The 22,832-nt window shown below is 37.3% G+C and overlaps 1 protein-coding gene across 1 annotated transcript in view; it reads right to left on the bottom strand.

Annotated features, from left to right (window-relative positions):
- LOC115223129 (glutamate synthase [NADH], amyloplastic) overlaps positions 1-19,125 on the bottom strand; it is a 107,808-nt gene extending 88,683 nt beyond the window's left edge. Inside the window, exons 1-4 of the mRNA XM_029793541.2 lie at positions 19,115-19,125; positions 17,702-17,704; positions 6,777-7,163; positions 2,793-2,923 (exon numbers count right to left, since the gene is read on the bottom strand). Of these exons, the coding sequence (XP_029649401.1) occupies positions 2,793-2,923; positions 6,777-6,884 (239 nt within the window). The 5' untranslated portion in view covers positions 6,885-7,163; positions 17,702-17,704; positions 19,115-19,125. The remainder of the gene's footprint in view (positions 1-2,792; positions 2,924-6,776; positions 7,164-17,701; positions 17,705-19,114) is intronic.
- Between the last annotated feature and the right edge of the window lie 3,707 nt (positions 19,126-22,832).

Genomic DNA, 22,832 nt, shown 5'->3' with positions numbered 1-22,832 from the left:
CTGCCCAACACATAGCTACCGCCAGCCAACTCTGCCCAACACATAGCTACCACCAGCCAACTCTGCCCAACATATAGCTACCACCAGCCAACTCTGCCCAACAGAAAGCTACCACCAGCCAACTCTGCCCAACACATAGCTACCACCAGCCAGCTCTGCCTAACACATAGCTACCACCAGCTAACTCTGCCCAACATATAGCTACCACCAGCCAACTCTGCCCAACACAAGGCTACCACCAACCAACTCTGCCCAATACAAGGCTACCATCAGCCAACCCTGCCCAACACATAGCTACTACCAGCCAACCCTGCCCAACACATAGCTACCGCCAGCCAACCCTGCCCAACATATAGCTACTGCCAGCCAACTCTGCCCAATACATAGCTACAAGCCAACCCTGCCCAACACATAGCTACCGCCAGCCAACCCTGCCCAACATATAGCTACTGCCAGCCAACTCTGCCCAATACATAGCTACCACCAGCCAACTCTGCCTAACACAAGGCTACCACCAGCCAACATTACCCAACACATAGCTACCACCAGCCAACTCTGCCCAACACATAGCTACCACCAGCCAACTCTGCCCAACACATAGCTACCACCAGCCAACTCTGCCCAACATATAGCTACCACCAGCCAACTCTGCCCAACACATAGCTACCACCAGCCAACTCTGCCCAACACATAGCTACCACCAGCCAACTCTGCCCAACACATAGCTACCACCAGCCAACTCTGCCCAACATATAGCTACCACCAGCCAACTCTGCTCAACACATAGCTACCACCAGCCAACTCTGCCCAAAACATAGCTACCACCAGCCAACTCTGCCCAACATATAGCTACCACCAGCCAACTCTGCCCAACATATAGCTACCACCAGCCAACTCTGCCCAACATATAGCTACCACCAGCCAACTCTGCCCATCACATAGCTACCACCAGCCAACTCTGCCCAACACATAGCTACCACCAGCCAACTCTGCCCAACATATAGCTACCACCAGCCAACTCTGCCCAACATATAGCTACCACCAACCAACTCTGCCCAACATAAGGCTACCACCAGCCAACTCTGCCCAATACAAGGCTACCATCAGCCAACTCTGCCCAACACATAGCTACCACCAGCCAACTCTGCCCAACACATAGCTACCACCAGCCAACTCTGCCCAACACATAGCTACCACCAGCCAACTCTGCCTAACACAAGGCTACCACCAGCCAACTCTGCCCAATACAAGGCTACCATCAGCCAACTCTGCCCAACACATAGCTACCACCAGCCAACTCTGCCTAACACAAGGCTACCACTAGCCAACATTACCCAACACATAGTTACTACCAGCCACCTCTGCACAGCACATGGCTATCACTAGCCAACTCAACCCAACACATAACTACTACCAGCCCAACACCTAGCTACAACCAGCCAACTCTGCCCAACATATAGCTACAACCAGCCAACTCTACCCAACACATAGCTACTGCAAGCCAACACTACACAACATACAGCTACCACCAGCCAACACTACATAGCACATAGTTACCATTAGCCAAGTCTATCCAAGAAAAAGAAGAGAAGTTTAATAAACAAAAAGTTGCTATTTATACATTTTAAGATCTTGTCATAGCTACCACCAGCCAACACTACCAACACAGAGATACCACAACCCAACACTATCCAACAGGTAACTACCAACAGCCAAATCTATGTAATACATAGCTACCACTGGCTAACACTACCAACACATTGGTACCACCTGCCAAGTCTGTCTAGCATATAACTGATTAACAAGACCAAACAAGGATTAGTTTAAGTTAACATGGATTAACATACATATACGCAGACTGTAGAGATGGTAAATAAAATGTAGAAATTTAAAAGAAAATTGAGAAAACCTAACAAAAGAACAAATAAAATATATAAATATCTCTGGGGTGGTATGGCTTAATGTTGGATATTTAATGTGTCTCAAGTGTTATGTGGAATGGTGTTGGGTGCTCAGGTATCTCTGGGGTGCTGTGGCTTAATCATCGGAGGAGGAGGAGGAGGAATTGGTGGCAGCGGTGGCGTCATTTAAAGTCCCATTTTCTATGCTGACATGAGATAGACGACTTGATAGGAATTGATAAGCCAGAGGACGGCACCAAAGCCCCAGTGTCTGCTTTGGTATGCTTTCTACAGCTGGATGCCCTTCCCAATGCCAGCCACTTTTCGGAGTGTTCTGAGTGTTTTCTCGTTTTTTTCTAGCACCAGCACCAGTGAGGTAACCAAGTACTTGCAAGACAAGACTCCTCAACTGGGTGGATCATTGTATTGAAGGAGGTAGAAGTGTGATAGAGGGACAGGAACAGGTGTCTTGTCAAAGAGGAGAATACATGGCTTCCCCAGCAGGAGAGGGAAAGAGAGAGGAGAGGTAGAATTCCTTGGGTTATAGGCACCTTGAACTGCACTCACCTGGGGGTTATTACAATCACATTAACAACAACAAGAACTACAGCAATAACAGTAACAATACTACAGAAAATGTAACAGCAACAACAATAATAACAACAATATTAACATTAACAGCCCCCCCCAGTAACAATAATAACAGCAGCCAAAACCACAACAACTGACACCATCCTTGCAACAACAATAGTAACAACAACACCAACACTACACAACACATAGCTACCACAACAACAATAACCTACTACAACATCAACATCACCAACAACAATAACAACCACAACCTTCAGTGACTTTACAACGCAGTAAATAGGTTGAAATGCTACTTACTTCAGGTCTTGTTCGTAAAGTTTGTGAGGAATGGCAGTGAGAACACCGGCGCCATCTCCGGTGTCGTTGTCACAAGCACATGCACCTCTGTGTTCCATTCGCTGCAGCATGGTCCGAGAATCTTGCAACACCTGTAAGAAGGGGGAAAGAATGGAAGAAATATACAAAAAAATAAATAACATAGGAGTGGGTGTGTGGTAAGTAGCTTGCTTCCCATGGTCAGTTCCGCTGTGAAACTAACAACTTAAAAAGACCAGGAAGCATCATAGGGGTGGCTCAGCAAGGGTGACCTAAGAGAAATACTGGAAGTCTAATCATTGCTGCCCAGGTTCAGGCATTAAATACCAACTCAGTAAAAAGGGATATATACCACACAAGTGCAATGAGCCTCTGCAGAATGTGTAGGAAGAGGGTCAAAAGTGTGACTCACATTGTTAATGCTTGTGAAAGTCTTGCACAGAAAGAGTGCAAGCGCAGACGTGACAAGGTGGCCCAAAACCTTCACTGGCTACTATGCCGGAAGTACAGATATGAGGTAATGGGTGCTTGGTACCAACATACACTGGAAAAGGTAATGGGCAAAAAGGGGAAGGCAAAAATCCTCTGGGAGTTTGACTTCCAGACAGACAAGGTGTAAGAGCATCGAAGGCCAGATATAGTCACCTTTAGGAGGGACAAACAAGAGTGCCTAATGATCAATGTGGCAGTGCCAGGAGATCAATATATTATCATGAAAGAAAGAGAAAAGATTGATAAATATGGAAACCTTAGAATTGAGATTGCCAAGATGTGGCAGTTGCAAAAGTCAACCATAGAGGTTGTCCCTGAAACACCTGGAAACTTTAGAAATAACCTATAATTGGCATTACTTGGAACAGTACACATATTATGTAAGGTACTGTCAGTCTGAGGTCCTTGTTGTGACAGTACAAACAGCACAAACCCTCGGTAGACACAATATCTTCAATCAACAACATCATGATATCAGATACTGTGTGATGTCTTAAATAATAATAATAATAATAATAATAATAATAATAATAATAATAATAATAATAATAATATTAACAACAACAACAATGATAATAGCATGTTGGACAAAACTGCCTAGTGGTATTTCATCTGTGTTTAGATGTTTACATTCCGAGTTCAAATTCTGCGAAGGCTACCTTTGCCTTTCAGCATTTTGGAGTCGATAAGATAAGTACCAGCTGAATACTGAGTCAGCTTATTTCTCCCCAAAATTGCTAGCCTTGTGCCAAAAATTAAAACCAATAATAATTATTATTATTATTATCATAATTATGCAAGATGCATAAGTGATACAGTTCAAGCCAAGGTGAAGCCTACAACAAAAAATAATAGCACTACCAACCAAGATGGGAAAACTGAAACCAGCAACTTAAGTAAGGAAGCTTGGAAGATTTTAGATGAGTTGAAGGGAGTAATGAGTAATGAAGAAAGGAAAAGATTGTCAGCTTTATAAGGTGTTAATAGAAGGAAGTTACTAGATGTTACTAAGAAAGTAGATTCTGTTATGGGTAGGATAAAATGGTAAAGGGTAGAGACCCCCTTTGGTCATGAATAACAATGGGAAAAGTTATCCTCTGAGGCACAAGTCTGAACAAGGTTGTTTATGGAAGACCAGCAGTCACCCATGCATATCAGCCTCCCCTCTCCATACCACTGATGTTACCCAAGGGAAAGGCAAAGGCCAATACAGCTTGGCACCAGTGATGTTGCAACTCATTTCTAAGCTGAGTGAACTGGAGCAACGTGAAATAAATAAAGAAATTTAGTAGCTTAGATGAGAGACTAAGGAAACTATTTTGGGACTACCTGAATGGAGAAGTAATACCAGATTTGATGACTAGAAGGAGAACAATACTCTTTATGAAAGAGAAAATTAAGGGCAACATCGCAAGTAATTATAGAGCAATCACTTGCTTACCATTAGTGTGGAAGCTGTTAACAGAAAGCAAGATGAAAGTATGATCTATTATACATAAACAAAGTGGATCTAAAAGAAGTGAAATCTAGAAAGAAAAATTTAACAATAGCATGGACAGATTATAAGAAAGCCTATGGCATGATTCCACATTCATGGCTAAGTGAATGTTTGGGAATATTCAGTATTGCAGGTAACATAAGAGAGTTAATTAGTAACAACATGAAGAAATTGAAAGTAGATATTTACACAGGTGATACGGCCTTATAGGAAGTTACTGTCAAAAGAGGAATTTTCCAGGGGGACTTGTTATTCTATTTAGTATTTGTGTTATGTTTAATACCCACCACAGTATGAGTATTAGGAAAGGCAAAGGCAGGGTATGCGTTTAGAGATAGTAAAAGGAAAAATTAGCCATTTGCTCTGCACAGATGATCCAAAACATTTTGATATGAATAAAAAGAGATTCTGTAATAAAAAATGTAAGACTCTTCAGCAAAGATACAGATATGGAATTTGGCTTAGATAAGTGCACAATATTAGTCATAGAAAAGGGAAAGGTAATCAGCAGTGAGGGCATATAGTTACCAGATGACCTGACATTAAAATCACTGAAAGAAGTATCTAGAAGCATTAGAATCTGACAGGATAGTAACTGTAGAACTGAGAGAGAAAATTGAGAAAGAGTACATCAGAAGGGTGAGGAAGTGAAAAAAGTCAAAGCTAAATGGTCCCAATCTAGTGAAGGTTGTAAATACTTGGGCAGTATCGTTACTTCGATATTCAGGAGATTTTGTAGATTGGACAAAATCTGAATTAGCAAATCTGGACAGAAAAGAACTAAGAAGGAATTTTATATGAATGGAAGACTTCATCCAAGAGAAGGAGAAGTAAGGTTGTATTTACTTAAAAAGGAAGGTGGTAGAGATTTAATATCAGTAGAAAACTGTGTGGAGTTAGCTAGAGTAGATATAGCCTCCTATGTAGAAAATAGTGAGGAAATTTTATTAAGAGCTGCAAGTATAACAGTAGAAGCCAAATGTAGTTAAAAACCAGGAAAATAAGGTAAGGATATCTGACTGGCAAGAGAAGGTTTTGCATGACAGATTTCCAAAGATAGCTGCAGAAAATAGTAATAGTGAGACATGGTTGTGGTTACAGAAAGGAAGGCTGAAAAGGGGAGACAGAAATTTGTTGGTAGCATCACAAGATCAAGCATTGAGGACTAACTGGATAAAGGCTAAGATAGACAAAAATCACATAGATTCCCCTTGTAGGTTTTATGTAAATCAAAAGAAGAAGGTGTTACTCATATAGTTAGTGAATGTAGTGCGATGGCACAGAAAGAATACAAGAAAAGACATGACAACTTAGGGAGAATAATCCACTAGGAGTTACATGGGAAGCTAGGATTTGACCATACTGATAAATGAACCTAGTAAAGTGCTAGAAAGTAAGAAATGTAGGATACTGTTGAATTTTAACATTCAGACCGACCAAGTAATAGAAGTTAGAAGGCTTGATTTGGTAGTAGCAGACAAAGAGAATAGAAAGTGTTAGGTAATTGACTTTACAGTCCCAAATAATGAGGAAGTCAATATGAGAGGTATAGAGAAAATAGCAAAATACCAGAACCTAACCACTGAATTATAGAAGCTATGGAAAGTGACGGTAAAATGTATCCCTGTAATTATAGGTACATTCGGAATTATTCCTAAAGATTTGAACAGATGGATAGAGGCAATAGGCATGAAACTTAGTTTAGTGCAGCCTTAGAAAACAGTATTATTAGGGACAGGTAGAATACTTAGGAAGGTTCTTAGCATCTAAAGTTACTTGTTGTATCCCAATGTTAGGAATTTTTTCCAACAGTTTAATCTGTTGTCCATAAATGAAACAATGATTATCATTATTATTATTATTATCATTATTATTATTCCACTGAGATGTAGGTTGGAGGAAAACACTTTTTCAATTTTCACTATCATTCATGCATTCATATATACTCACAGACACTAACAGAGATACTGGCTTACCTGGTTTGATGCGATGCCATCAATGCTGACAACATAGCCAACTCCGCAAGAATCTTTCTCAAATTCAGGGTCATAGAGACCCACTTTCTTCAGCTCCTTCAGAGTCATGGTGGTGGTTTTGGTTGTAGCTCAGAGCAAATGTTGAGGTAGTTTGTGGCGTATGTGGGGGAGGGGGCTATCGTGGGAAGCCAGTTAATATGGCAAGCCAAAGAAAGGGAGATGGGGGCTTCGAGTTGTGTAAAAAATTGAAAAAAAATAAAATAAAATAAAAATAAAAATAGTAAATAAATAAAAATAGACAGTCAGTGGTCAGGTTCCAAATAGAAGAACGGTCCGAAGTGAAGAATAAGAATCAGGAGCCGACAGGATTTCGTCAAGAGACACTCTCTGCAAAGATATAAACAACATAAACTTTAGTTGTGCATTTGTACAAGTATATATATATATATATATACACACACCACACACACACACACATATATATATATACATACATATATATTGAGATTACACTATCATAGATGTTAGTATGAATGAAAGCGCTATTAATCATAGGTGAATTCCCCCATTCGCCCTTGAGGAAAATGCAAACAAACACACCCCATTTCCATCCCTACAGTTAGTCATGATAATGTCTGATGATAATATTGTATCTGTTTACATACTGTGTTTAATCACGGTACTATTATTATCATAATTATTTATATTATTATAATCATTATCATTAAGGCTTTGTATTTATACTGGAAATTGTGATCGGTTTAATAATGCTAGTGGTACTATTGCACACTTAGTATTCTCACTAGTTTCCGTTCACCCTGTTACAGATATTGACCTCTTTTGATGATAAAGTATATCTATACATATACCTGCACACACAAACACACGCACTCAACTATGTACATGCGTGCGTTTGCATATGTGTACACGTGCTCAAAATTAATGATGGTAATAAGAACGAAGAAAGCAAAGTGAAAACAAGGGGTAATTAGTAGATGCTCAATCAATGAATGATTAACAAAGCAGAAGTTTCTTTGATATTTCAAGCTGAAGCTCTTCGTTGGAAAGATGGAAAGAAGAAAGAATTTGGAGGAAGAAAATAAATGACAGGTAACAGAGAAATATGTACTGTACTATGTCAATATAATATAATATACTGTAGTGTGTGTGTGTGTGTGTGGAGTGTGCACACCAAGGTACTTATCAGATATTGACAAAGCTCTTGAATCACTCTTAAGGACAACTTCTTCAATATATTGTATATATTAAAGATTATATAAACTCTGCTTTACATATGTACTCTTGGCTTATAAACCCAAACATACCAGTATCTCTCTCATTCTCTCTCTCTCTATATATATATGTGTGTGTGGTGTGTGTGTGTGTGTGGTGTGTGTGTGTGTGTGTGGAGTGTGCACACCAAGGTACTTATCAGATATTGACAAAGCTCTTGAATCACTCTTAAGGACAACTTCTTCAATATATTGTATATATTAAAGATTATATAAACTCTGCTTTACATATGTACTCTTTGGCTTATAAACCCAAACATACCAGTATCTCTCTCATTCTCTCTCTCTCTCTATATATATATATGTGTGTGTGTGTGTGTGTGTGTGTGTGTGTGTGTGTGTGTGTGTGTGTGCATATATAATATATATATATATATAATCATCATCATCTTCATCGTTTAATGTCCGTTTTCCATGCTAGCATGGATTGGATGGTTCGACCGGGGTCTGGGAAGCCAGGAGGCTGCACCAGGCTTCAGTCTGATCTGGCAGTATTTCTACAGCTGGATGCCCTTCCTAATGCCAACCATTCCATGAGTATAGTGGAAAATAACATTTTCAACTGAGATGTTATAATTATGTGTTCACATGCTTCAATGCTGTGAATGTATATATATATATATTGCTGACAGTTATCAGTGGACTCTCCCATAGATTTAATGAACCATTTTCTATCATTAGTAAAACTGTTAGTATTTTTGATGAGATGCTAGTATTCATAATAAAATGAAAATATGAAAAAATGCAATTGTAGAAATAAAACTCTATGTCCTCTTAAAAATAAATGTCTGTAAAAATACTGTATATAAATGCCTCAAGTGCTAGAACACATATATATTTGTGCAATGTCTTACTTTTTCAAAGATCAATGACATAACTATGTTGAGTCCATTCAAGCGTATAAACAAAGAAACAACACATCTCTGGCCAACCTAGTCTAGAATCTAACAAAAAAGAAGACAAAACACAGCATTTCTTGGTCTGTGATAAAAAAAAAAAAAACTGCATATCCATATAATGGGAATTCCAGATTATGCAATTTGAAAGAAATTTTGTGTATATTTCTAACCAAAGGATTGAATAACAAACATCCAGATCTTATTATGAGGTGGAACCATAGGTTTGAAAATAGTTTCAGGAAATACAGGAAAAAGTATTTACCAGAGAATGATTAATTATTTTAGCTGCAACTAATATTCATCTTGGGAAAATCTCAAAATGATATTTCAAAACTATTATCTGGAATGTAATAAGATGAAATATAAATAGATATTGTGCTTCAAAGAAATCTCTGGACATCTGACTTTGGTTACATCTAATGAATATACACACTTCTGCACAATTTTATATGTATGTGTCTGTGTGTGGATATATTTATTTGTGTCTCTATATCTGTACATGAGTGTGTGTGTGTGTGGTGTGTGTGTGTGTGTGTGTACTGAATTAATTTAGCAGGATGTTTTTACTTTTATTGCTTTAAATTATTACTTTTATATTAAATATATATTAATAAAATGACTGGAGAATTAATTTTGTATTCTCTAGGCATTCTAAATTCCTTTAATTAATATTCTGATTTATTACTAGAGAAGAAAGGCATCTTAACAACGAACAAAGAATATCTAGAAAAACATCTTTAGCAGTGTATCCAAGAGAGTGGGAGAGTCTGATAGATGATTCTTCAAGTAGTTCACTCTTAATTGAATGATGATGGAAATTTTTGACCTTAATTGAAGACAACAGCAGTATCAATTTACATAGACATGGACTTGTACATCCAGCTTCCTTAATAACGTCAGAACAGACACCTGCTATTTACAGACAAATGGCTCAGAAAACAGAGCAATCTCTTATTTTTCTATTTAATTTCTCGTTCATGTGTACATTTATTTATTTACTTCTTCATTCCTTTATTCTTTTTTCTATCAAATCATCCTATGTGTAGGGCAGTTAATTTGATTTTGTGGTTAATTATGTTTTGTCTTTTGCTTTAACGCTGATAGGCAAGTGAAATGATACAAATGTCTTGGATAAAGGGTATATATTCTTGAAAATACAAGTTCATCCAGCAAATGGATTTTATACATAAACCTGAGGAATCAATTTTTTTTTTGCTGCATTAGTTTAATAATAATGCAATGTATTGTTACACATTTCACATAACAAGAATGATACTCTTCTGACAAAATATATTGATGAACCATTGTAAAATCATGTAATAAAATGAATTGCTCATTTCATTCTCCTAGTTAATAATTATATATATATATATATACATGTGAATGCATGTCTATATATAAGCATGCATGTGTGTGTATATATATATATATTGCTGACAGTTATCAGTGGACTCTCCCATAGATTAATGAACCATTTTCTATCATTAGTAAAACTGTTAGTATTTTGATGAGATGCTAGTATTCATAATAAAATGAAAATATGAAAAAATGCAATTGTAGAAATAAAACTATGTCCTCTTAAAAATAAATGTCTGTAAAAATACTGTATATAAATGCCTCAAGTGCTAGAACACATATATATTTGTGCAATGTCTTACTTTTTCAAAGATCAATGACATAACTATGTTGAGTCCATTCAAGCGTATAAACAAAGAAACAACACATCTCTGGCCAACCTAGTCTAGAATCTAACAAAAAAGAAGACAAAACACAGCATTTCTTGGTCTGTGATAAAAAAAAAAAAAACTGCATATCCATATAATGGGAATTCCAGATTATGCAATTTGAAAGAAATTTTGTGTATATTTCTAACCAAAGGATTGAATAACAAACATCCAGATCTTATTATGAGGTGGAACCATAGGTTTGAAAATAGTTTCAGGAAATACAGGAAAAAGTATTTACCAGAGAATGATTAATTATTTTAGCTGCAACTAATATCCATCTTGGGAAAATCTCAAAATGATATTTCAAAACTATTATCTGGAATGTAATAAGATGAAATATAAATAGATATTGTGCTTCAAAGAAATCTCTGGACATCTGACTTTGGTTACATCTAATGAATATACACACTTCTGCACAATTTTATATGTATGTGTCTGTGTGTGGATATATTTATTTGTGTCTCTATATCTGTACATGAGTGTGTGTGTGTGTGTGTGTGTGTACTGAATTAATTTAGCAGGATGTTTTTACTTTTATTGCTTTAAATTATTTACTTTTATATTAAATATATATTAATAAAATGACTGGAGAATTAATTTTGTATTCTCTAGGCATTCTAAATTCCTTTAATTAATATTCTGATTTATTACTAGAGGAGAAAGGCATCTTAACAACGAACAAAGAATATCTAGAAAAACATCTTTAGCAGTGTATCCAAGAGAGTGGGAGAGTCTGATAGATGATTCTTCAAGTAGTTCACTCTTAATTGAATGATGATGGAAATTTTTGACCTTTAATTGAAGACAACAGCAGTATCAATTTACATAGACATGGACTTGTACATCCAGCTTCCTTAATAACGTCAGAACAGACACCTGCTATTTACAGACAAATGGCTCAGAAAACAGAGCAATCTCTTATTTTTCTATTTAATTTCTCGTTCATGTGTACATTTATTTATTTACTTCTTCATTCCTTTATTCTTTTTTCTATCAAATCATCCTATGTGTAGGGCAGTTAATTTGATTTTGTGGTTAATTATGTTTTGTCTTTTGCTTTAACGCTGATAGGCAAGTGAAATGATACAAATGTCTTGGATAAAGGGTATATATTCTTGAAAATACAAGTTCATCCAGCAAATGGATTTTATACATAAACCTGAGGAATCAATTTTTTTTTTGCTGCATTAGTTTAATAATAATGCAATGTATTGTTACACATTTCACATAACAAGAATGATACTCTTCTGACAAAATATATTGATGAACCAATTGTAAAATCATGTAATAAAATGAATTGCTCATTTCATTCTCCTAGTTAATAATTATATATATATATATACATGTGAATGCATGTCTATATATAAGCATGCATGTGTGTGTATATATATATATATATGTGTGTGTGTGTGTGTGTGTGTGTGTGTACACATATATATATGTGCGTGTGTGTGTCCAACCCATGCTAGCATGGAAAACGGATGATGATGATGATGATGATGTGTGTGTGTGTGTGTATTAGGTTGTCAAGAAAGTTCTTGCGGTTTTTAACCTTTAAATTCAGATGCACATATCTCAGCTCAAACAAAAATTTATTAATAGAAATAAACACCATCAGAATCAACACACGTTTTGCCAACGCGAAACAAGTTTATTTATGCCAGTAACGTAAAAACCCTGCGTTCTGGTGGTGATGAAGTTGTTGATGGCAAGTTTGGCATTGTCTTGGTTTTTGAAGCATTTCTCATGCAGAAAGTTGTCGAGATGCTTGAAAAAGTGGTAGTCGATAGGCAAGAGGTCTGGTGAGTATGGCAGATGAGGCAGAATTTTGTAGCCCAATTCATTCAACTTCTGCAGGGTCAGTTGTGTGACATGCGGCTGAGCGTTGTCATGGAGAAGAATTGCTCCTTTTCTATTGACCAATGCTGGCTGTTGTCAGAGTTTCTTAGGCATTTCATCCATTTGCTGACAGTAACAATACTTCTGACTTGTACATTACAAATCCAATTTGTAAGTGGAACAGTAAAACTATGCAAGACTATTCTCAGGTTTAAAATATGACAGTTTTCGATATCTAAATTCCAAAGATGGAGCTTTGTATCTTTGTTAGAAACTGGCTCCTTCTCCAAAGGAATTATTTAAATAATCAAAAACAGAAAAGAACACACACACACACACATACACATACATACATACACCCATATACACATGACAGCTCTTTTTTTAGTTTCCACTTACCCAATTCCCTCACAAGACAGACAGCTTGAAGTTTTAACAAACGACACTCAGAGGATCATGTGGCTGGGAAGTGACCATCTTAACCACACTGCATGCCGTGCCTCCTTGCTCGTCCCTGTGCCAGTGCCACCCCTCTGCCCGTGCCTCCCCCCACCATTCATTATTAATGTGATTCTATAAAGCATGACATGTAACCATTTATTTAGAATGCCATATGCTCTGCTACGCTTCAATACCTAAGCTCAGAAGATGTATTCATGTTACTACGCACGCAATCAAATGCTGAACATGCACAGAGTAAGGTAGCCATAAAACCCTCGCTACTTAATCAACACACATACACGCACGCAGATATATATACCACTCCATATGCAAATATGTATACGCATACATACATATAAAATCATCATCATCAATTAACACTCATGTTTCATGCTGGAATGGGTTGGATGGATTGACAGAATCCAAGGACTGCATCACATTCCAGTATATATATATATATATATACCATGATGAATATCATTTATATATATATATATATATACATACCATGGTGATTATGTGTGTGTGTGTGTGTATAATATATATGTGTGTATATAGATATATATATTATATACACACACCATGATTATATATATATGAATATATATATGTGTGTATGCAGATATTATATATATATATGAATATATATGTGTGTATGCAGATATTTATATATATATATAATATATATATATACCATGATGAATATCATTTATATATATATATATACATACCATGGTGATTATGTGTGTGTGTGTGTGTATAATATATATGTGTGTATATAGATATATATATTATATACAACACCATGATTATATATATATGAATATATATATGTGTGTATGCAGATATTATATATATATATATATATATGAATATATATGTGTGTAAGCAGATATTTAGGTATATGTGTATATATATATATATATATATACCATGATTATATATATGTGTGTGTGTGTGTGTGTGTGTTTGCAGATATTTAACGCATATGTATAGAGATATGTGCCTCTGTTTACCAGATCAAAGACAAACGGGGCTCAAAGTAGAGACAAATCCTTTACTCATGTTTTGATACAATTAATGCCATCGTCAAACCATTAAACAGCCACCTTAGTGACAGCGATGGTTAAACTGATGCATCTAAACCACACAAGCATGAAGAAACAGATGCTGAAAGGATGATACAGGTTATGATAATATAAACATGAAACATTAGCTCCCAATATTCAACCAGATCTAAAGAAACAAGACGGTTTGTGCAAAAACTGACTGTGAGTCCTAAATAGATAACTTTATTTGTATCAGAACTGAAAAGACAGATGATGATGATGTAGTGTGTGTCGAAATTAAGGTGGCGAGCTGGCAGAAACGTTAGCACACCGGGCGAAATGCTTAGCGGTATTTCGTCTGCCGTTACGTTCAGAGTTCAAATTCCGCCGAGGTCGACTTTGCCTTTCATCCTTTTGGGGTCGATAAATTAAGTACCAGTTACGCACTGGGGTCGATGTAATCGACTTAATACCTATGTCTGTCCTTGTTTGTCCTCTCTGTGTTTAGACCCTTGTGGGTAATAAAGAAATAGGTATAAATATGATTTGATATTGGATTTAACAAAGAGAGAGAGCGATGCAAGTGTGGCCGTGTGGTAAGAGGTTTGTCTCTCAATCATATAGCTTTGAGTTCAAACCCACTGTGTGGTACTTTGGGTAAGTGTTTTCTATTCTTGCTGCAAACTGAAAGTTTTATTAGTGGATTTAGTTGTCAGGAACGAAATCAACTCACACAGAAACTGTGTGTGTGTGTGTGTGTGTGTGTGTGTGTGATACAGTTTGGGGTTCAGTTTCAGTGTTTGGCACCTTGGGCAAGTATTTTCTACTCAAGCCCTTACCATACAGTATTTATTTCTTTGTTGCCCTCAAGGGAGCTAAACATAGAGGGGACAAACAAGGAGATCAAGTTGATTACATCGACCCCAGTGTGTAACTGGTACTTGTTTTAATTGACCCCCGAAAGGATGAAAGGTAAAGTCGACCGCGGTGGAATTTGAACTCACAACGTAACAACAGACGAAGTACCGCTAAGCATTTCGCCCGGCGTGCTAACGTTTCTGCCAGCTCACCCCGTCCCACTCTGTCTGTGGCATCTTGGACAAGTATTTTCTATTCTAGCTCCAGGCTGACCAAAGTCTTGTGAGAGGGTTTGGTTGGCAGAAACTGATACACACAGGCAGTGAGCTGGCAGAAACGTTAGCACGCCGGGCGAAATGCGTAGCCGTATTTCGTCTGCCGTTACGTTCGGAGTTCAAATTCCGCCGAGGTCGACTTTGCCTTTCATCCTTTTGGGGTCGATAAATTAAGTACCAGTTGCGCACTGGGGTCGATTTAATTGACTTAATCCCTTTCTCTGTCCTCGTTTGTCCCCTCTGTGTTTAGCCCCTTGTGGGCAATGAAGAAATAAGAAACTGATACATACAGAGACTCTGTGTGTGTGTGTGCGCATGTGCAGAAACCAGAAAAGAGGAAAGTGAGGGGAAAATATAAAGGATGGATGTACAATGTAGCTAGAGAGATGAATAAGAAGTAGGGCTGTGAGAGAGTGTGAGAGAGAGAGAGAGTCCCCTGGCCTTGACATGAGTGAGTGTCTCTCTTTTGTTCTCTCATCAGGGTTGTCTGTGTTACTCCTGATTACCAGCTAAATATTAATATAAACACTTCGTCCAAACATAAAATTTGCATTATTTAATTTCTCTCTCTGAAGAATTTATAATAGAAAATTCCTTATATGTCTATCTAACATGCAAAACTTCGTAATTCCTATTAGCAAAATGAAACAAGTGTTATAGATAATGCCAAAATCTCTCCAATTTCCTTTTTTGTTATAGTGTGTGTGTGTGTGTGTGTAGAAAAGTAAGTCGTTTATTCCACATTGATAGAACTGTAGAAAAAAAGAAGTTAAAAAATGTACAGGAAGTTTTTTAAGATGTTATATTTTAAAAATAAACCACCTAAAAGACTCCTTGAGCATTTTCAACTTCTTATATAGTGTCACACCCTAGCAGTTGAGGGAACTTGTGAAAGAGGTAGACCCAGGAGGACCTGGGATGAGGTGGTGAAGTATGACCTTTGAACATTGGGCTTTACTGAGGCAATGACTAGTGACCGAGACCTCTGGAGATATGCTGTGCTTGAGAAGACCCGACAAGCCAAGTGAGACCATAGCTCGGTGGCCTATGCCAGTGGGTGTAACCAGCCCACTTTTGAGTACCCCTCATTCAGTGGACAATAAACTTTGCTTGCGAAGACCTATTGAGGCCAGTGAAATCAAATCAAAATTGCTGACATGGCTGATGACAGTACCACCTGATTGGCACTCATGCCAGTGGAATGTTAAGAGCACATCCGAGCATGATTGTAGCCAGGGCCACGGATTGGCTCCTGTGCCGGCGACATGTGAAATGTACCATTCGAGCGTGGACATTGCCAGTGCTGCTGGACTGGCTCCCGTGCAGGTAGCATGTAAAAAACACCTTTTGAGTGTGGTCGTTGCCAGAACCACCTAACTGGCCCTCGTGCCTGTGGCACGTAAAAGCATCCACTACACTCTTGGAGTGGTTGGCGTTAGGAAGGGCATTCAGCTGTAGAAACTCTGCCAGATCAGACTGGAGCCTGGTGTGGCCTCCTGGCTTGCCAGTCCCCAGTCAAACTGTCCAACCCATGCCAACATGGAAAGCAGATGTTAAACGATGATGATGATGATGATATATATGTACACACACACACATATATGAGAGAGAGAGAGGGGTGATGACATATATACAAACACACACACATATGCCCACCTACAGACATTATATTCAAAGAGATAGTAATCAATTGAGCAGACACTACCAAATAAAAGGACTTAAGAGCAATAGAACCATAAAATATGATAAATCATCATCATTTAACGTCCGCTTTCCATGCTAGCATGGGTTGGACGGTTCAACTGGGGTCTGGGGAGCCCGAAGGCTGCACCAGGCCAGTCAGATCTGGCAGTGTTTCTACAGCTGGATGCCCTTCCTAACGCCAACCACTCCGAGAGTGTAGTGGGTGATTTTATGTGCCACCGACACAGGTGCCAGACGAGGCTGGCGAACGGCCACGCTCGGATGGTGTTTTTTATGTGCCACCGACACAGATGCCAGACGAGGCTGGGAGACGGCCACGCTCGGATGGTGTTTTTTTATGTGCCACCGACACAGGTGCCAGACGAGGCTGGCGAACGGCCACGCTCGGATGGTGTTTTTTTATGTGCCACCGACACAGGTGCCAGACGAGGCTGGCAGACAGCCATGCTCGGATGGTGTTTTTATGTGCCACCGACACAGGTGCCAGATGAGGCTGGCGAACGGCCACGATCGGATGGTGTTTGTTACGTGCCCACAGCACGGAGGCCAGTCGATGCGGTACTGGCTACGGCCACGTTCGGATGGCTTTCTTGTGTGCCACCGGCACTGGTACCACAAAGATACAAATTCCATTGATGTTCATCTATTTTGATTTGTTTTGATTTTCACTTGCCTCAACAGGTCTTCACAAGTGTCACAAGAAGGAAGGTATGCACAGGTGGACTGAAAATATTTATTCAAATTTTTATACCAATTTCTTTGTATTTTGTTTACTGTTTATACACCTTTGTACACTAAATGTTTTCGGTCCTTTTGATATACGTACGAACTATAAGATAACCTTCTCTAGATTTTGCTTTGTTTTTTTTGCTTTGTGTTTTTTCATTGTGAATCTTATCTTTTTAATTTTAGTTCAACAGGATTTGGACATTTACATTTTAAATTTAAACATACAACCTCACCCAAAATGTTTGAGCGATTAGGTGCTGGTACTGTTGTGTAGTTAAGAAATTCACTTTGCGAGCATGTGATTTGGGTTCAATCTGACTCTATGGCACCTTGGGTAAACGTCTTCTATTATAGCTCTGGGTTGACCAATGTCTTGTGAGTGAATTTGGTAAACAAAAACTGTGTAGAGACCCATCATGCACACGTATGTAATGAAGGTATGTGACTTACTGATTAGGGTACTCGGCTCATGATTATAAGGCCATTAGTTCAATTCCCGGTTACACATTGTGTCCTTGAGCAAGATACTTCATTTCACATTGCTCCAGTCCACTCAGCTGCCAAAAATGGGTAATCCTTGAATCTCAAAGGACCGACCTTATCACATTCTGTCTCATGCTGAATCTCCCTCCTAAGAACTATATTAAGGGTACATGTGTCTGTGGAGCACTCAGCCACTTGCACATTAATTTCATGACAGGCTGTGACCTTACGCCACAATTTGAAACCCAATATTTCACACATGTGGAACAGTTAATTCAACAATATGTACTAGTTTATGCTCCTCATTCAAGAGTATCACATCAGACTTCTTCCTTGCCAGAAATGGAAAAAGGTATACGCACCCTACATTGGTTTCAAATTTTGGCACAAGGCCGGCAATTTGGTGCGGGGGGGGGGTCGTTTAATTCAACCTCAGTGTCCAACTGGTACTAATTTTATTGACCTTGAAAGGATGAAAGGCAAAGTTAACCTAGACATAACTTGAATTCAAAACCTAAAGATGGATGAATGCCTGACATGCTGAAGAGTTTCCTACCTCGCTGCCTTATGCACACAATGTATTAACACTGATTTGTTTTATATCCATTTAATCATGCTAGGATCCGTTGAACATCATCATCATCATTCAATGTCTGCTTTCCATGCTGACATAGGGTAGATGGATTGACAAGCCTGAAGACTGTGCCTAGCTCTGCTGTCTGTTTTGGCATCGTTTCAACAGCTGGATGCTCTTCCTGATGCCAACCACTTTAAAGAGTGTTGCTGGGGGATTTTTAATGTGGCACCAACACTGTTGAGGTTAGTAAGTAATTTGCAAGACAAAAACCCCAAAACTTAGGTGGGTGTAGTGTTGAGTGAAGTAGCTTTGTGCCAGATGATGAAAGGTTAAAGTATGATAGAGGGACAGAAATAGAAGTCTTGTAAGGCGGCAAGCTGGCAGAAACATTAGCACACCAGACAAAATGCTTAGCAGTATTTCATCTGCCACTATGTTCTGAGTTCAAATTCTGCCGAGGTCAACTTAGCCTTTCATCCTTACAGGGGTCAATTAAATAAGTACTAGTTACGCATTGGGGTCGATGTAATTGACTTAATCCCTTTGTCTGTCCTTGTTTGTCCCCTCTGTGTTTAGCCCCTTGTGGGTAGTAAAGAAATAAGAAATAGAGGTCTTGTTGTAGGGAGATACAGTGTTACCCCTGTAGGGGTGGGTGGGAGAGACAGAGAGTGAGGGAGAGAGAGAGAGAGATGAGCCAGAGCATACCCTCAAATCACAAAGAAGTGTATACAAGAGAAATGGTGCAGAGGATTGAATAGGGTGAGTGGATAGGAGTTGGACGGATACTATTTATTATTATAATAATATTTATTATTATTATAGTGAGATAGAACTTGAAACCATATGGTTTTATACAACAAAATCCCTGTATCTGCATAGCCATCCCTGTAACTCCTTTTCCATATTTATTTTGAAATAAATCCATTTTATTTGAAAATGATTGTATACTCTTTTACTCTTTTACTTGTTTCAGTCATTTGACTGCGGCCATGCTGGAGCACCGCCTTTAGTCGAGCAAATCGACCCCGGGACTTATTCTTTGTAAGCCCAGTACTTATTCTATCGGTCTCTTTTGCTGAACCACTAAGTGACGGGGACATAAACACACCAGCATCGGTTGTCAAGCAATGCTAGGGGGACAAACACAAACATACACGCACACACATATATACATATATATACATATATACGACAGGCTTCTTTCAGTTTCCGTCTACCAAATCCACTCACAAGGCATTGGTCGGCCTGAGGCTATAGCAGAAGACACTTGCCCAAGATGCCACGCAGTGGGACTGAACCCGGAACCATGTGGTTGGTTAGCAAGCTACTTACCACACAGCCACTCCTGCGCCTAATATATTATTTTTCTTACACTTAGAAAAATCTCTAAAACAATATCATCTTCACTCAAATCCCAAGATATATTTTCGAGTTCTTATTTATTTCTTCCAATTAATTACTTCGTCTAAAGTTGTTATTTTTCTTTTTCATCTTTACCTAATTTAATTCACACAAATTACTTTTTTTATTCAACATCATACTGCTATAATTAAATTTTCAATTAGTGCTATTTTTAGCAGTCTATAATCTTTATATGCTATTTTTGAATGGATAAGATTTAACTCTTTAATTTTTTGTCACTATTTATCATTATCAGTATTATTATCTAATATTTCATTTCACCTTTACACAGTTTTCTAATTTTGAATTCGTCCTTTACATTTTCACTTTATTTTTTTTATCTATTTTTCCCTATACACAAACTTAATATATGTATATCAATATATATTTATTCATTTCGCAATTTCATATTATCTTTCAGCACAATTTTGATTTCCTTCCAAGTGTTCATTCTAAATATACTTCATTACTGAACTTTTCCCTTTATATAATCTTGCTAAATATTAGGTTACTTTCAGTAGGTACAGTTCTATCTCAGTTTTAGAATGTTACTTCTGAACAGTTTTCTGTAGCAGTGGTTAGTGGGGAAATGTTAGGAAATTAATGAAAGATTGGATGTGAACCAGATTGTCTTACAGGGCCTCTCCTCAGAATTCGAAGGTGATGGAGGAGATTTTTTTTATCACTCACTGAACTGGGGCCATGCTGGGGCACCACCTTGAAGGGTTTAGTCAAATCAACCCCAGTACTTGTTTTTCTAAAGTCAATTAACTTGCTTTATTGGTCTTTTTTGGCTGAACAGCTAAATTACAGGGACATAAACAAACTAACAATATTAAACTGAATGAACATATGGATATGTTTATTGCTAATTCAAAGTGTAGATTAATCCTATGAAAACTAAAATAGGATTAGTTAGTAAGAATATCTTATGGAATACTAATATTGAGAATGGAACTAGATTCCAGCAATATAAGAGTCATTAATTGGTTTGATGGTATTAGCAACAAGATCACTCAGAGAGTGCAAACCTCTACCAAGGTAACACCAATGTCCTCTCAACGATTAACCAGAGATGATTTTTAAAATGAGAATATATATATATATATATATACACACACATATACATTTATAATAATAATCATCATCATTTAATATTCCTGTTCCATGTTGATATGTGTTAGACAAGTTGAGAAGATCTGATGTGTCCAAGGACTGAATAATGCTCCAATGTCTGCTTTAGCATGGTTTTTACAGCTAGATGCCCTTTGTAGCACCATCCACATTACAGTGTATACAGGGTGCTTTTCTCATGCCATCAGCAGTAGAGAAGTTGCTTCCGTCTTCCAAATTAGAAGACATTTGCCCAAGGTGCCACATAGTGGGATAAAACCTGAAATCATTTGGTTGCAAAGCGAACTTTTTAATCACAGAACCATACTTACACCTGAGATAAATTGGAAATTTTATTAAAAAATTTTTCTTTGAATATCTATACCCTAATTTTACAGGTATTCTGTTACTTTGAATATATATATTCTAAGAGAAAAACCAAAGCAAAAATTGTGGCTTCATGGAAACAAGATTTCAATAAAATAAAGAGAAGTATCTAACAAGATGGCTACGTGTCTGTTTGCGGAATTTTATATCATCTTTGTGTCGAATCTTCAATTGTAAGAAGGCAATATGTCTGTGTTACACGGTTTTGAAGAATAAATGAACAAAAAAAATCAATGTTACAAGTGAACAGACAGGAGCAGATGTGGAGGTTTAATGCAGAAACCAATAATTAATGCACAGATATATAGCTGCATCGTTCGAGTCTTTAAGCTCCACTGCTACTTTGCACAGATTTCGGCAACGCTATCAACAAGAATTTCATTGAATTTTGTGGCAAATGACATTGAAAGGAATCGAAGAAGAAGATAAAAAACAAAAAATGCAACAGAAAAGAAAAAATGTCGCAAAAGAAAAAAAAAAACAGAATGAAACAAGAAATAGAGAGAATAACAAAATATAAAAAAAAGAATAAACAGAAACAAAGTAACAAAACAAAAAAAAGTAGGAAAAAGAAAAATCAGAGAAGAACAAAAACCAGAACTGCGTTCATGATTGATTCAATAAAAATAATTTAATAACAGATTTGTTGAATTTGAATAACATGACATTTGTTTATTTTTTTCCTATTTTTTTCTGTGTTTGTTTTCTTTTTATTGCTGGATTTCTGTTGTTTAACTACTCTTTAACTTTTCTCAAGACAAACCTCTTTACACACACACACACACACATGTGCATGAATTTATATGGGCTTATATATATATATATATATGGATATATTGTATACACATATGTATATATATATATATATATTATATATATTATATATGGATATATATGTATACACATATGTATATATATATATCTATATATATATATATATATATATGGATATATATGTATACACATATGTATATATATATATATATTTATTTAAAAAAAGGAGATGTCGAACACGAGTGGTGATATATAAAAAAAGGAAATGAAGAAATGCTGACAAATAATTGAAGTAATTTAAGTAATTTAATTAGTGAAAGTTCTTTTTACCGGTTGCGCATTTGTTATGCTTATCAAAATATAAAAGAGAGATTAGAGTCTGTCTCTTATATGTGAAAAAAAGAGGCTCCAGAGTCGTTTTGGATTTGCTTGGTTTCGCGCCTAAAATTTTGATTGGTCATTATGAAGGGGTCACGTGAATGTTTGAATGGAAGTTGGTGTTGGGGTA

The sequence above is a fragment of the Octopus sinensis genome, linkage group LG22 (genome assembly GCF_006345805.1).
Source record: "Octopus sinensis linkage group LG22, ASM634580v1, whole genome shotgun sequence".
Lineage (NCBI taxonomy): Eukaryota > Metazoa > Mollusca > Cephalopoda > Octopoda > Octopodidae > Octopus > Octopus sinensis.
This window is presented reverse-complemented; position numbering and strand designations above follow the sequence as displayed.